The sequence below is a fragment of the Parasteatoda tepidariorum genome, chromosome 9 (assembly GCF_982258835.1).
Source record: "Parasteatoda tepidariorum strain Cologne lab strain chromosome 9, Ptep-v5.0, whole genome shotgun sequence".
In the NCBI taxonomy this organism is placed as follows: domain Eukaryota; kingdom Metazoa; phylum Arthropoda; class Arachnida; order Araneae; family Theridiidae; genus Parasteatoda; species Parasteatoda tepidariorum.
The window spans coordinates 60,525,223-60,542,549 of NC_141763.1; the positions used below are offsets into that span (position 1 = coordinate 60,525,223).

General features: G+C 33.3%; 1 protein-coding gene across 1 annotated transcript in view; it reads left to right on the plus strand.

Annotated features, from left to right (window-relative positions):
- LOC107436708 (uncharacterized) overlaps window positions 1–17,327 on the plus strand; it is a 52,890-nt gene that overhangs the window by 7,488 nt on the left and 28,075 nt on the right. The window contains exon 3 of the mRNA XM_043043330.3: window positions 4,263–4,416. Coding sequence (XP_042899264.2) covers window positions 4,263–4,416 — 154 coding nt within the window. The remainder of the gene's footprint in view (window positions 1–4,262; window positions 4,417–17,327) is intronic.

The following is a 17,327-nucleotide window of genomic DNA, read 5'->3' on the forward strand; positions in this document are numbered from 1 at the left end:
ACAAATCCAAGAACAAAGTATTAAAACGTAAACCTAGCTACCACTAGAAAAAACTTTCTTAAACAGCGCAGAAAGTTGGCAACCCTGAATTATTTATCTATATATCGTAGTGGTAATAAATATTTTATATCTGATGTATTAAACTGAAAATTACACATTAACACTTTCCGGAACAGAAAATTTCGGTGGCAAGTTTCAGTCAGGCAAGACATGAACAAACACGACTTTTAGACAGTACATTCTAAGTAAACAGAGATGCCAACTTCTTACGCTTTACAAAAAAAAAAAAAAAAAAAAAAAAAAAAAAAAAAAAAAAACATTTTCTTGTGGTAACGAAATTTGCGTTATTTTTAGTTAAGTATTTTTCGTCTTAAGTAATTTTACAACTACTACATATCAATAATTCAAAGTATTATATAAGTTGCAACCTTATAGTAACTAACACTTTTAAAAGAGTAGGCGTAATAATCTTTATTTTACAAGTCATACAATTTAATTCGCTACCAATTTAATGAAACAATTGCGCGGCAGTTAGCATCCCTGAGTAAAGTGATATACTCTAGCATTTTGTTGTTCTAAAAACTCTCATACTCATATGTGGTGGTTATCTTAGCATCAGCCCCGCCAGGGGCTCTAACTAATTCATCTGAGTGGGAATAAATAATAAATCGCCGAAGCGCAAATGAATGGTGAAAGTTGGGGTTCAGTAACATTTACTAAGTGAAAATTAAAATGAAGTAGCGAGATTAAACAAACAAATTTAAGAGAGAGAAGAGGTTTTTGCGGCAGACTGCCTCGCCTCCCCTGGAGGTATTACCCCCGAGCTTCTCAGGTGCACAGTATGTTCTAAAAATAGTGGCTCCTAAACATTTAAAAAAAAATTTGTTTCAAATTTCTAGTGGTTGTAACATGTGTTAAATTAGTGTTGGTAGACTGACTACAGTGCAAGGAAAAAAGGAAAAGGATTAAATAGTGAATTTTACTGTAGTAATAAAGAGAAAAAAATTCGTATAAGTTGGCATTTTATGCATTTTAAAAAAAGTCTGACCAATTCACGTCAAATATTGAACTTTTCTTTATTACGTTCCAATATAAAGTTCTTTCTAAAAGTCGATGAATAATTTGCTTAAAGTTACTCCTTAAAATTGTCCGTTACTATCAGCCACTACTGATAAAAGTTTCAATGACTAGTACAGTCAGCAAAAAGTAATAAATAATAATAACCCTATAATTTTTGTTTGGTAGATCGAATTTTCATTCTGTAAAGTGTTTTGGGAATATCTCATAGAAATCTCCTAACATATGCATAGCAGTTAATGTAACCTTGGCAGAATGTGCATATTTTGACCAAAAAACGCACTTTTTCTGGTATATTCCCCCCCCCCCATTAAATTCGGATTTCTTACCTTCCAAAAATTTTTAAAATCTGGGTTTTATAGTTTAACCGATATAACGGTTCAAAATTTTATTCTTATGATATTTTAATCTGTCGGATTTCTCTTCATATCCTTCGAATGATTCTTTAAATTAAAGAATTCAATCACGGGAAGCTATAAGCCTCCGATTCTTCAAAGACGAATCTGTAATATAATGAGGAATTTAGATAAAAGACATTTTTTTAAAATTAATATAATGATGATAAATTCTTGAATTGTAAGATATAAAATATTTACATTATTCGATTTTTCAGATTTCTTAAAATTTTAATCTAGTTTTTCATGCCATTTGAGATGATAAAAAACCGCTTAAAATTTAGTTTGAAAAATCAATAATTGAATGGTTATGGAATAATACTCCATTTTGTAGTTTTATAGCCAAATTGAAGCAATTTAAGTTATACATCATTCTAATTAGCCTAAAATAAAAGTTATTTCTTTTTTAATCCCTTAACCAAAATTAAAAAAACGACAAAATTATAAAACATTTTAAAAAAATAAACTATATCTTCTTTGACTTGCCAGTTTCTTTTAATTTTAAAATATATTTACAACAGTCTTCATTGCTTATCCAGTTTTTCTAAGAAATTTTTTCCAGTGACTACTATATGCTTTCATGGTATAAAAATTCAATTATATAAAGTACAATATTCTTTGTTTGTAAATATGTTCAAGAATTTCGATGGTAAATAAAATAGCTACTATTGCTAAAACCCCTGCATACCTATGCCTCGGTGAGATTACCTGAGTACCAGCCCCGCGAGGGGCTTTAGCTCATTCGTCTGAGTGAAAAATTAGATAAAATCGCTGAAGCACAAATGGGGTGTGGTGGTATATAATTTAAAACAAAAATCATAAAATGGGATTACAAATCATGAAAAGAAATAAAAATGAAGGAGTAAATGGTACATACAATAACTCCCTGCCTCACCTCTCCAGTGGGTTTAACACTGAGCTTTGCAGGTGCTCAAAGCAAAGTATCACCCAAATATCGGTGCCCAGAGAGTAATAGCCCCAGACCCTCCTAATGCCCTTTTAAATTTTAATTAAAATTTAAAGACTGGTGTTTAAAATGGAAATTTCATGTAAATGCTCAGCAATCACAATTGCTCGTCATCCGGAAAACAAGAAAAAATGCACAAATGCAATTAGCTAATACTATTTAATGATGATGTCATCCCTTCTCTAAACAAAGCAACCAATTTAGAGTTCATCTTGAACTCCAAATTTTCGTGAGATAATCACGACACCAAAATTAAAAGTAAAGTATTTTCTGCACCATTTAAATGTCAAAATATCCAGTTTAGATAAAATTTAAGGTTGGAACATGCTTCTTTATCTCTCCATAATAAGACCAATACTAACATACCCTTCGCCATCCCGGTGATATAGCAGCTGCAAAATTGACTAAAGCCAGATGCTTCTTGCACCAGAAAGACATACATCGCGATCTAAAAACGGATTATCCTCATCAGCGTATAGCTAAACTCTAACTTCTTTTACAAGGTCCAACAGTGCAGCTAAGCAATGTTAAATGGTTTCTTCCAATTTTATATGTTGCCAGTCATCATATTACGACGTACAGCAGCCTACATCTGAAGTGATGTATCTCTCTCCATGATACAAAAGAAAGTCATAACTTCGTGGCAAAACAACTTTTTTCTACTCCATTTGCATTTTAACTTCCACAATGTCAATCGCTACGACACCACTAGATGTCCATGATGATTGATTGGAAAAGGTTCGCAAACTCTTTCAGGATCATAGTTTCAGCAAAGAATATATATTCTCACATTATATATTTTTTGGTTTCAGAATTAGGATTAGATACGGAATGCCGTAGTCTTCAAATATTTTGCCTAGTGGTACAAATGGAGCTGACATTAATATTTCTAAAATCTAAAAGAACTGTAACTAGGATTACAGATCCAAATCAGGCGCTTTAAACTCGTGCTTCGTTTCGCCGAAAATCGAAACTAGTAACAAAATAATTGTGATATTTTTTTTTTATCTTCTTAACAAAAGTAACGAAAAACTATCTTCAAAGAAAGACACCGACTGCTAAATTAATTCAAAATGTATTAAGAGTTCAAAATATCAATTCATATGTTTAAAACAAATCTACGATTCACCAAATTTTTGATCATTATAATTTTGGATCAACTGTAACTTTCTTTACGTTTCTTAAAAAATAAACAATATTAATAAACATAACTCTTAGTCGCAGATGGAACGCCTACGTCCCTTTCATATATAGATATATATATTTCTCACTCTTTAATTACAAGCGAAAATAATATTTTGGTATATTTTAATTATAAAAAAACAACTTAGTAGTTACTAAAGATATAAGTCGGAAAAATCCATCGGAATTATAATTACATTAACATATAAAATCCAAAAAAGTAGCTTAAATTTTTTTTTATTTGTATTCAAAAATGTAACCCAAATTAGTTTTGAAAATTAAAGAAATTTCAAAAATCAATAACTATTTCTCTTTGAACTAAATAACTGCAAATAAGTCTGAATTTGAAAAATTATTTTTCGGAATTAACACCTATTAGAAAAAGACACTGACTGTATTTCATAACCGTAAATTATTCAAATGCTAAAAATAAAATTTTCCACTTATTTTTACCTAAATTAATACAAAATGTAAAAAGTATGAAAAATATGTTTAATAAAAATTCAGCGTCCAAGGGTTAAATAGTCTTACTTAACTCTGCAGGTATTCAATTTAAATAGAGCGCGGTATCATTGGAATTAAATTTTATTATTTAGTGTAAGATATGTCAAGGTTTAATTGAAACACTGAATATTTTCCAGATATTCTGAAGCAAGGAGGAAATGCAGCAGATGCAGCTGTAGCAACAATGGCAGCTGTTTCTTTTCTTCAACCGTATTCATGTGGTATCGGAGGCGACTGTCACTGTTTATTTTACAAAGCTGCTGACAAAACAATACGTTCAATAAATGGGAGGTAATTAACTCAACAACTGTTTTTATTTTCCATATATTTATTCTCGGTATTCTAACTTCCTTGAATCCTTCGGAATTAATTCATTTCCAGTCAAGAAAATTAACTTATTTTCCATATATTTATTCACGGTATTTTAACTTCTTTGAATCCATCGGAATTATTTTATTTCCAGTCAAGAAAATTAACTTATTTTCCATATATTTATTCTCGGTATTCTAACTTCTTTGAATCCTTCTGAATTAATTTATTTCCAGTCAAGAAAATTAACTTATTTTCCATATATTTATTCTCGGTATTTTAACTTCTTTGAATCCTTCGGAATTATTTTATTTCCAATCGAGAAAATTAACTTATTTTCCATATATTTATTCTCGGTATTCTATCCCCTTCCTTCGGAATTAATTCATTTCCAGTTAAGAAAATTAACATTTTTCTAAAGATTGATGGACAAGATGCTTTCGTTAACCCATTCTGAAAAACAACTGCGGAAATGTAAAATTTTGCAGTTGCAAATTTATGAAAAAAGTGTTGAGGAATTTCTGAGGTGCCCAGATTTAAAATCAGACTAGAACTGTGGTCATCACTGTGACCGGTGCGAGCCGGGGGGTAGACTTCGTGTTCACCAGCCATCGCTGGGATTTGAACCCGGCCCACCTTATTGGAAGGGTAGTGCTGTATACCCTGAGCCAACACTGCTATGAATACTATCAAATGAATACTATCATAATATATCTAATTTCGGATTTTCTTTTATTAGCACATAAAAAATAACTCTCTGATTTGATTTCGAAATATGAGTTAATCAGCATTAATTGTACTAAAAAAATCCAGATCGATTGCAGGGAGAATTGACCACTTTCATAAACAAGATAACTTATTTCACATTATATGATATTAAAGAAAAATAATATTTAAATAACTATTCTTGCTTTTCCTCCCCATGTAGAGTAAATGCGGGTTAGTTTTATGAAAAAGTCCTCTATGAAGGCAAATTTCTCCAAATACTTGATCCAGGAGTTCCCTTGTCTTCTGGATTAGGTTCAAAATTACCCAGCTACGGAATTGAAAATTAGTAGTCGTAAACCAACTAAATTGGCTCTGCTGTTTAACTACGGTTATAAAATATAAACATAATTTAAAAATTTAATTTTATGAAAAGACTTAAAAATTTTACTTTTAGTTGCTTTTATTAAAATTGGTACCATAAGACGTTTACATAAATTAACCCCTTGGGGACGGGTGATTCAGGAAAGCATTCGTACAAAATCAGAATCAGGATGTAATTAAATAAAAAACGGTAACTTAAATGTAGTCGTTGCTAATTTGAGAGACTTACTTTGCTTTTACTTTAATTATTGTTAGTTTAATCATATATATAATCACTGTTAGATCTAAGTATAACTAAATAGTTTATTTTGAACAAAGTAATGGTGAATTAAATAAATCAAACAATTATAACTCTTCCCACAAATAAACTGCTGAAGAATTACTTTGATTACCAGTTTTATCTTTATAACCTGATTGATTCGGCTTTATGCTGGCACGTATTTGTGACAGTCGGCGCGAAAGGGTTAATCATTACCTCATTTACTTAAATGCATGTTTATAAAAGGGTATCATAACAAAAAATATTAAAAGACTTAACATGGGACAAAATTTTTTATATCTCATTTATTTTATTTCTTGTATCGTTAGGACTTTGAATTTTTTTTTTTTTTTTTGTCATGCAAAGTGGGTGGTGATCCAAAAAAGCTTGGGAATTTATCTTCTAAAAGAATGCATTCTTTAAAAAGTCTTGAAATTTTAACAGGGCACATTTAATTATCCTGTCAGAAAAGCATTGTTTCTAGAAAAGACCTTGCATGGAATGACAAGAATTACATGCCGTTTCTATCGCAACCAATGACATCGTTCTTAATTCCCTTATCAGGTGGTCATTTAACGGAATCAATCCTGTCTTTAAAACTAAGATCGAAGGGTAATAGTTGTCCTTATTAATGTCATAAAAATCATGCTAAATGGCAGCTTTTTTGAAGAAGAAAAAAAGCAAGGATAAACGTTAAGTAATATTAAATGAAAATAAACAATGGAAATCGACCAAACAATTAATATTGATAAGTCGTCAGAGAATCAAACGATGAAATCTTTAATGAATATTTAGAATTCTAAATATTCAAATCGGGCCCCCTCTGGCAACGCTGTTTTTGTAGTTTCGCGAAATACTTTTTAGCGTTGGGTAGCAGGCGCAAATTATGCCTTAAATCTCGTATTTTTGAATGCCCTTTTTCTAGCTTGTGCTTTATTCTCTTATAAGCCGAACTTTTAAATGAGCACACAGGACTGCAAATGTGTGATAACAATTTAAAAAAAAATACGGGTCATTATATCTCCAAAATTTCATAAGAATTTGCTCCCCTTTCTAATGAAATATTTTCCGGTGGTAACAAAATTTTAGTTATTTTAAGTTTAATATTTTTCATTTTAAATAATTTTACTACCACTATATATCGAAAATTCAAAGCATGATATAAAATTCAGTTTTGTTGGTGTATGTCAACATATCAGTAACATAATACTTCACGATAAATGGGATCCGGGCCGCTTAGCGGCTGAAGTGCCCAGATAAAAAGTAAGATAAGGAAGTTATCTCTAGGTGATACTTTGAAAAAAGTGTACCACGTAAAAACGTAATTATCCTTATTTTACAAATTTTATTTATTAATTCGTTACCAATTTATTTGAAACTTTTGCATACCTGCCATCTTTCCGAGAATGGATTTTCAGAGTGGTTGTAAAACAATAAACGAATAACAATCTGACTCAAAAATATATTTATATTTTGATCCCCTTGAAATTCGCTTGAGCAAGGACTATTATGCTTTTAAATATTTATTGTAATTATTTATATGTATTGGTGGTCAAACTCATTTATAATTATCATTATAATTCAAGAAATTAACTGGAATAACCTGAGTATTGCTACCACTTTAAATATGAAAATAAAATCTTCCGGAAGAGTTGGCAGGTATGCTTTTGACTAGACGTTGGAGGGGAGAAAGATCAGCTCAAGCCTTGCTAGAGACAAGACGTGTTTCTTCTCTGCTCCGCAACATTGCCGTATCACCGAACTGCCCGCGGCGGAAAGGTTTTTCCTTCCGGCCGCATGCCAACATCAGATTTAGATGAGACATTTTCGATCGACAGAAGGTTTTTACCGGCCAGATCTATGAATTACGCACTTTACTCAAAATTTCTTCTAGAACAAACTACTGATATCGTGGAACTTCGTAAGCTGCGAGATTCCATCGGATAGATTTCTACCTCAACACCAAGTAGATATTACAACGAACTCTTTAACGCAGCGGTGTCCGCAATTCAAACTGTTGAGTCGAGCCAAGAGAAGTCAACTGTCTCAACTACAATGGAGACTACTATCACTGAGACTGCGGAAATCCCTGCGACCATTCCAGAAAGTAGTGTTACAAATAAAATAGAGACTGAGCCCGTTCCCGAGCTCAGTGTTCCAAATATTATCACAACTCCTTCCAGTAAAGAACTGAATATGGATATAGAAGAAGTGACTTCAGCCTCTGAGCCTGAGACCCTGAATAGAAATAACAAAGGGCCACCAGCTAAAAAGAGAAAAAAGAAGAAGAAAAAGTCTACCGCAGCTACGGAAAATGATGACTCATCCCCACCCATGACCCAGAAATGCTGCACTCCTTCGGAATCTCTTTTCATGCTGGAGCCCATCCACCACATCACTGCATCAGAAACTACGGAGGAGACTACCAACAAAGCCACAGAGCCTTCCACTCCAGTAGAAAAAGCTCAGCCAGTTAAAAATGCTAAAGTCCTCATCCGTGGCCTCCCTGATGATTTTAGTACAGATGAAATTTCCCTTGAACTAGGAAAGCGGAACATCGAGATCCTGAAAATTGTCCAGTTTAGGAAGAAAGTGGGTGGAGCCTTTAGGCCCCTCTCCCTGTACCTCATCGTAATGCCAATGCTAGCCAATCACGAGATGATCTACCATATTGAGAGCATCAAGCAGATCCCAATCAGCATAGAGAAATACCACGGCTGCCGACGGCCGCTGCAGTGTTTTCGATGTCAGAATTTCGGTCACACTCAACGCTCCTCCATCCCAAGATGTATGAAATGTGCCGAAGGGCACTATTCATTTCAGTGCAGAAAGAGCCGAGATTCCCCAGTTAAATGTTGCAACTGCATGCAAAACCACACCTCAAATTTCACTGGGTGTGAGGCCCGCCCCAGTCGAAAGAGAAAAACGACCAAGGACACACCTACTTCTACAGCACACAGACTTGTTAGCCTCATCAGTGAACTCAAAGACTTGCTGAAGGACCAAGATGTGCTGCATCTTCTCACGAATTTAATCCAGGGGAATTCCCCATCCAACTGATGTACTACTGAATCCACTCATGCCTCACCTCATCATGGGCTTATTATCTGATCATATTTTAGAACTTTGAACTGCATATGACATCTAGTCGAAATGCCAAAACAGTATAGATGAATCGGTTAGAAGTGCTTCGCGCTTAACGCCGAGATTTCCTACATATCAAGCAATCAATGCTTTTGATTAGATATTGCAGTCGATGCGTTTGCGGTCATATAACTGATGCTGATCATGCTCTACTGATGTCCTCTTCACCCTTGCGATGCCGGTCATGCTGAATTGATGCTGATTATCCTGAACGTTACGAGGTGAGTGATACTGATTTTGTTCTCGTCAAGTTCTTGAGTCGGGAGAAACAATACTGACTACTGACCATTTTGATGTCTCGATTTTGAGCCAACCATTTTGTTTTTTCAAGTCATGCCGTATCATAAAACAGCTCGTAGTGGAAAGGTCTCACTCTCTGGTCGTAATTCACCGTCGCATTGTAAAGAATCCACGTCATTAAAAGAAATCATTGCTACTTGTGGGATTTCAAAAAGATATTTTTCATCAGTTGAACATGAACATATTGACGATCTTGTAGAGTTTTACACTCAGTTTGATACAGAGGAGCTGATTCGCTTGGATAAATTACTTAGCAAACGGCTCATTCAAATAAGATCAAGTTATCCTGGAGACTATGAATACTCATATTTCCTAAAACTGACAAATGCAGCTTATCACGTCAGATGGAAGAGGAGAAACTTTCAAGCAGAAGAAAACAAGGAGATGAATAAAAAATCCATTCAAGTCGAATCAATAATGACTGAAACTAATCCGAACACTGAAGACATAACCATGGAAAATAAAGATGAAAACCTGAAAACAACACCGAATACAGAAACTGACACGGTCATCAATATTAACAATAATACAGAACCACCAGCAAAGAAAAGAAAAAAGAAGAAGAAAAAGAAAAATGCAGTCAAAATAATTGAAGATATTTCTACACTCATTTCTCCAAACAGCTGTCCTTCTTTTAGCCAACATAACTCAACAGATGACGCCACTATCTTGCCGACAACAAAACCTAAGGAGAATACCGACAAAGTACGAGATCCGCCCAACAAATCTGAAATAACACTGCAAGCCAGATTAATTAAGGTTTTGGTTCGGGGGCTGCCTGTGGACTTTGATACAGATGCCATAAATACGGAATTACAGAAAAATAATATTGACACCTTTAAAATAGTACAGTTTAAGAAGAGAATGGGAGAGGCCTATCGGCTCCTACCACTTTTTCTTATAATCTTAACATCAACGGCGAATCACCATAGAGTATTCGAAGTCAACAACATACAGCAGATCCCGATCAAAATCGAACGATAACGAGGAGGTCGAGGACCTATACAATGTTACAACTGCCAAAATTATGGACATACGCAAAGCCACTGCAATGCACCTGCAAGGTGTGTAAAATTCGCTGAAAACCACAGGTTTCATGAATGCAACAAAGACAGAACAACGCCTCCAAAATGCTGTAATTGTTACAAAAACCACACAGCTAACTTTACTGGGTGCGAGAGCCGCCCCAGCAGAAGGAGCCCTCGAGTAACATCAAATTCGACGCCTAAACTTGCTCACCGATTAGTGTCATTAGTCAAAGAATTACAGGAATTGCTCAAAAATGAAGAAGTGCTCCGCCTTTTGCGGGGAAACATCTCAATCCCAGTGAGTTCTATTTTTATTTTCAAGACTCTCAAGTTAAATTCACAGAACTTTTCACCGCAGACTTTTACTTAAGTTAAATTAAATTACATTCCAATTTATTTTCTGATAATATAGCCAATTTATGCATCTATATTTATCAACTTATGCACGTTAAATTCTTTTGCAAATTCTATTGTATTTAATGAGCAATATTTCTTTGATAAAATATATTTACTGCATTTTCTCCAAATATGTTATTTTATCATGTATCAAGGTATGATTTATCCATATTCATCAATTATGTCTTTCATTTTTCAATAATCAATATTGTACATACATATCAAATCATGTTTTATTTTTAATTTAAGTCGACAATAAGTGCAAAAGTGTGCACGTGAACATTAATTATATTCTTATTGCATATTTAGTATTCCATGTTTTGGCAACAGCAGTTCTTGTGTACGATTTAGATTTTGAGTTTTTAGAATAACGGTGTGTGTAAATTCTTTCTTCGACTGGTGAACGACTAAGGGCATCTACATGAGCCATTTTAGTACCATCTCGGTGTTTAACATTATAATTAAATTCGCTCAACAGTTCAGTCCATACAGACTAAGTCCTGAAAAATTTAGACAGCTTTTTTATTCTCATGAGAATACTGATGGAAAGTCATGGAAAGAATATTACCACGAGCTTGAAACGTATTTTAATGGGTGGACTGCAGGACTTAAAATAAGTAGTTTTGAGAGTTCAAAAGACCTGATCATCACAGTTCGAATGAAAGCTCGGGTGCCGCCAGATATACGAGAACGTTACTTGGATCAGTGGACCCATATAATTTCACCCTATACATTAGCTGAAAAGGTAGATGAATTTATTGAACTCAAAGATGTTTTTAAGAATCATATTCAGTATAATAATAAATATAGTAACAATAAGTTTTTGAAAGAAGAAAATATCGCCAAGGGCAAACAAACAGAGCCAAGTCGAAGTACAACTAATAATCAAACTGTTTGCAGGTCCAAGTTAGTTCACGTGGAAGAGCTGGATTTTTTGCATGATTTCCAGATTAATGAAATGCCTGATAGGGTTGTGTTGAAGACTCTCGAAAAGTGCGCGATTGAACCGCGTACAGTTCAATTGGTAACTGTCTTCAGTGCATGCAAATCTCAAAACGGATTTATTTCCTGCAGTGATCGAGATGGTCTAAGCAAGGATGTTACGTTTGCTATCCACGATGGTAAATCCCAAGTGCCCGTCGTGAATCCTAGTAGCGTAAAATTACAATTAAAGAAAAATCGTGTTATCTTGCGAGGAAATTTGGTATCTGAAAATAGTTACAATTCAATGGTTAAAGAAGATGCGGATTCAACCCCAGCCGTTTTATTAGCAAAAGAAATTGTGCGAAATCCTATCGATAGAGAATGTGTTAAAATTGGACCATCAATAAATAAGGAACAGCAGCAAATTTTATGCGATTTGTTAAATGAATTTAGGCTGTGTTTTGCTTTAAAACAAGATGAACTAGGATGCATTACTAATACTATAATGCGTATCATTGAGACACCAGGTAGTAAACCTGTTTCTCGTTCACCCTACCGAGCTTCTAACTACAAGAGACAAGTTTTAAGAGAAATCGTTCAAGAATTAAAAGATCAGGGTGTTATTTGTAACAGTTCTTCTGAATACAGTAGCCCTGTTTTGATTGTATCTAAGAAAACTGGTGATCATCGTATGGTAATTGATTACAGACATTTAAATTCACAAACTATTAAGGACAAATTTCCATTACCCTGCATCGATGATTTGCTTGAAAGACTGTCTGGTTTTAGTTTATTCTGCATCCTTGATGCATGTCAAGGATTTAATCAGATAGCAATGGATGAAGAATCCTCACGAAAGGCAGCTTTTACAACTCCTGATGGACATTATGAGCCTACACGTTTGTTTTTTGGCTTATCGAATGGACCACCTGTTTTTCAGCGAGCGATGTCATTAGCTTTGGGTGATTTGCTTTGGAACGGTGTATCATGTTATATTGACGATATATTCTTCGGTTCGATCGGCTTTGATGATATGATAGTGAAGCTTCGACAAGTACTTGAAAAGTTGCTAAAAGCTGGGGTAACACTGAAGCTATCTAAATGTGAATTCGGAATGTCAGATATTGAGTATTTGGGATTTGTAATTGATAAAAATGGAATACGACCAGGTCCAAGAAAACTTGCTGCCATTGCTGAATACCCCGCTCCTAAGACCAAAGATGAATTGCGTCGTTTTCTTGGCTTAACAAGTTTCTTTCGCCGATTTATAACACGATATGCTTCAATTGCTGAACCCCTCACAAGGATGCTAAAGAAAAATTCATCGTTCACATGGACTGATGATCAAAATGATGCTTTTGAAAACTTACCAGGGTTCCCACGGTCCTTGAGAATTTTAAAAAGTGGTAATAAAAATAAAAGAAATTTTGACATTTTTATTTCTGTGTAGCCACCACTAAAAATTGTTTTCTAAAAAATATATATATGCACGAAAATTTCAGCACTCTACGATAAAAAAGTTTATTAAAATAAAAAAGTATATTGTAGCTCCACCCTAAATTTGCTACCACTTTTTAAATTTTTCAAGGACCGCGGGAACCCTGCTTACGTTCTAAATTAGTATCGAGACCAGTGTTGAAACTATTTGATCCACGCGATGAAACTGAATTACACACTGATGCAAGCTCTGTTGGATTAGCTGGAATGCTCTTGCAACGAAATAAGTCTAGTGCTTTTCAGTTAGTTTATTCCGTAAGTCGCCGAACAACTCCTGAAGAAGAAAAGTATCATTCAAGTCGTTTAGAACTGATAGCTGCGGTATGGTCAATGACTAGACTTCGTCCTTTGTTGTTGGGTTTGCAATTTACATTAGTCACCGATTGTTCAGCAATAACATACTTGAATACGCAAAAGAACATTAAACCCCAGGTAGCGAGATGGACTGAACTGTTGAGCGAATTTAATTATAATGTTAAACACCGTATTTCTAATGTTATGTAAAAACGTCAATTTGTCATATTGAATTTTTTCATTGTTTTATTATTTCACAAGCAAACGGCTTGATTTTTTTATGGCTACCACAATGTTTGCCAAATCAATGTATTTTACCTCACTGTATGTAATTTAATGATGAATGGGATAGGGGCCAGTTTATTTAAATAAAGAAGAAGAAGGCAGGTATGCTTTTGTTGAAAGTGGAGCAGTTGACATCCCTGCGTTTAAACCTTTTGATGAATGGGATAAGGGCCTCAAATGCCCATTTCTAAAACAACGAACGAACAAGCGTTTAAACCTTTCTTATAAAAAAATTTTTATATTAGTATTTAGGTAAGTTTGTTACCACTATGAGAGATAAATTTGCAAGAGCCGTATGTATACTTTTCAACAAGGGATATATAAATGGGTGACACTTATAAATCTAAATAAGAGTACTTCATGTTTAACTTATGTTATGTGCAGTACACTTGTTTTAGTTAACAAATTTTTTATCACTTCATAAAAAAACTAAGGAAGTTGCCAACTGTCCTGTGTACAAAGCACTATTAATCATTGCGATAAGTAATAGGAAAAGTAGTAAAACTAGTGAAGAAAAAAAAAGATTAAATCCAAAAAATTGAAAAATAAAACTAATTGGGGGTAAACGGAAATCCATGAGCAGAGAATAAAGTTTAACAGCAATTTCAATTTCTAGAAATAAATTATATCCATAAACACAAATGAATTTTGTTCAAGATTAAATTCCAACATCTATTGGAATTTCAATAACTTCAATTCCAATTTAGCTGGAAATCGTGCACTACCATTTAATAGAGTGCTACTAAACCGGAGTATTAAATATCCGTATGATGAATATTCGAAATATTACTCACGTGGCATTTCAATTAAAATTCATTATAATAACACATTTTTTTTTAATTCTTTGTGCTTTACTTTAACTATATGTATCTAGATTAAGCAAACATAAGTTTTCTAAAATATGTATATGCTACGGTCAACGTAATTAATCGGTTTAATAGCCGATTATTATTAATAAATAAGACTATTATCCACCAGAATTTATCAGATTTACCGGTTAATATTAATAATTACCAAAGAACAGATTTGACATAATTCATAATTATTCTTTAAAAAATCGGACTTATTTGATCTGAATTGGATTATTTTGATTTAAATTAGATTTATTGATTCTTTTTTGGTCACCAGACAGATCATTCGATATTACGAAAATGTCTCATAATTAAACTAAAAAATTGAAGCGTTCAAATACTACTTACAGAGATGCCAACTTACTCCACTTTGCAACAAAAAAAAATCTTGTGGTTAACACGTTTACGCCGGGGTGACCCACCGGTGGGTCACGCTAGATTGTCTCATCTTGGCAGCGCACCGGAGTAAAAACTGGTAACAATAAATTTCATTTTTTAGTTTTTTTCCGTGAATAATAAAAATCCATAACTACCAATTGTTTTCAACGGATGCAATTTTTATATTGAATTGCTTCTTCGCCTTGATGAATTTCCTTACAGATTATTGTTGACTCAACAATGTTGAGAATAGATTAACTCCTCCCGAATATTCTCTAATATATTGAAATAGTTCTTCTACCAGTATTTTCTCTTTTCCCGCACCAGTATTTTCATTTTTCTCGGCGTGAACGTGTTAATAGAAAGGTAAATTAATTTTAATTTGGTATTTTTCATTTTTAGCAATTTTTCCACCTCGATACACTGAAAATTGAAAATAACATATCAAAGGCGATTTTATTGTAATTATCTTGAGGGGACTCTGAAAGACAAGGTGTAGTTATTCGTACTACGTATTCTACACGTTTTACTTTTTTATTCACTACCAATTTATTAAAATTTTTGCTGAAAGCGGAGCAGTTGATTCTTGTATGTACACTGCTCAAAACAATTAGGGGAGCCATGTGCTCCCCTAATTTTTTTGAGCAGTGTACATATATATATACACTGCTCAAAAAAATTAGGGGAGCACATGGCTCCCCTAATTTTTTTGAGCAGTGTACTTGATTTTTGTTCCATGAACTTGATAAAATCTTCATTCGCAGATTTAACACACCTAATCTTCCTAACAGATTTAACACACAGGCATGTAAAAATTCGTTGTTAAAGTTGAAGTTTCAAGAAATACGGCTAATTAATGACGCTAACCAAATTTCATTGGAAATTATTAACCCCTTGGGGACGGGTGATTCAGAAAAGCATTCGTACAAAATCAGAATCAGGATGTAATGAAATAAAAAACGGTAATTAAAATGTAGTCGTTGCTAATTTGACAGACTTACTTTGCTTTTACTTTAATTATTGTTAGTTTAAGCATATATATAATCAATGTTAGATCAAAGTATAACTAGTTTTATTTTGAACAAAGTAATGGTGAATTAAATAAATCAAACAATTATAACTCCGCCCACAAGTAAACTGCTAAAGAATTACTTTGATTACCAGTTATATCTTTTTACCCTGATTGATACGGCTTTATGCTGGCACGTATTTGTGACAGTCGGCGTGAAAGGGTTAATAATACCGGTTAATGTGATTAATATGCATAATTTATTACTAAAACGCTTGGTCATTATCATTCATCTGGGGTCAAAATCTCCCATTAAAATTAAAACGGCGGTAAGAAAATTATGGTATTTTTCATTTTTTTTTTGAAAGAAGCGAGATATTTTAACTGCCACGTTATGTTAACAACATGAGTAATGATACTTAGTTTTAAAAAACGAATATGTTCACGAAGTGATACACGGTATTATACTAATACATTGCATACGGGCAACTTTTTCAAAAAATTTATTACTACTGCCGTAGATTAAAATTTTAAGAAAATGATATGCAAGATAGTATAAAATTTTCCCGCAAACTTGTCATTATAGCTACAACTTTAATTTTAAAAAATTTGAATGTTATGCTGACGGCATGCATACTGAATCATTTATGTTTGTGGTTATCACGAACTTCTTTAAAAAACAGAGCGGAAAAGAAATAGTTTTGCTGCCATTTTTTGAACTTTAGTATGGGATGGCATAAATTTCATAAACGTATTCTTACGTGATCCGCTTGCAATGTGTTAACCCATTCACGTCAGGAATTTTGCTTTGCAAAAATATGAAAATTACAACAAGAGTGGTAGTTCTTTAATGTTTAAATCAAGCGGGAGCATTCTTGCGTTAACTACATTGTAGGTTTTTTAATAAATCACATATCCACAGGGATGCCACAGACGACTAATGACTAAACATATAAAAGAGGTAAAAATTTTATACATTTTTTAAAATTTATTATCTCTTTAATTAAATTATTATTAATCGTAACTTACCACTATGACTTACTTTTCCAATTATTCATATTTAATAGAGCCCCTGAATTAGAGCCTAGTATAGTATAGTGCCTTAATATTTAAAGCAACACAAACTTTTAATTCACTTGTGATTGTAAAGCGAAAAAAATATACCATAAAAATTTGCTAATTTCAATCATATTAACCCTTTCGCGCCGACTGTCACAAATACGTGACAGCATAAAACCGTATCAATCAGGGTAGAAATATAAAACTGGTAATCAAAGTAATTCTTCAGCAGTTTATTTGTGGGCGGGGTTATAATTGTTTGATTTAATAAATGCACCATTACTTTGTTCAAAATAAAACTATTTAGTTATACTTTGAATTAACATTGATTATATATATGATTAAACTAATAATTAGTGTAAAAGCAAAGTAAGTCTGTC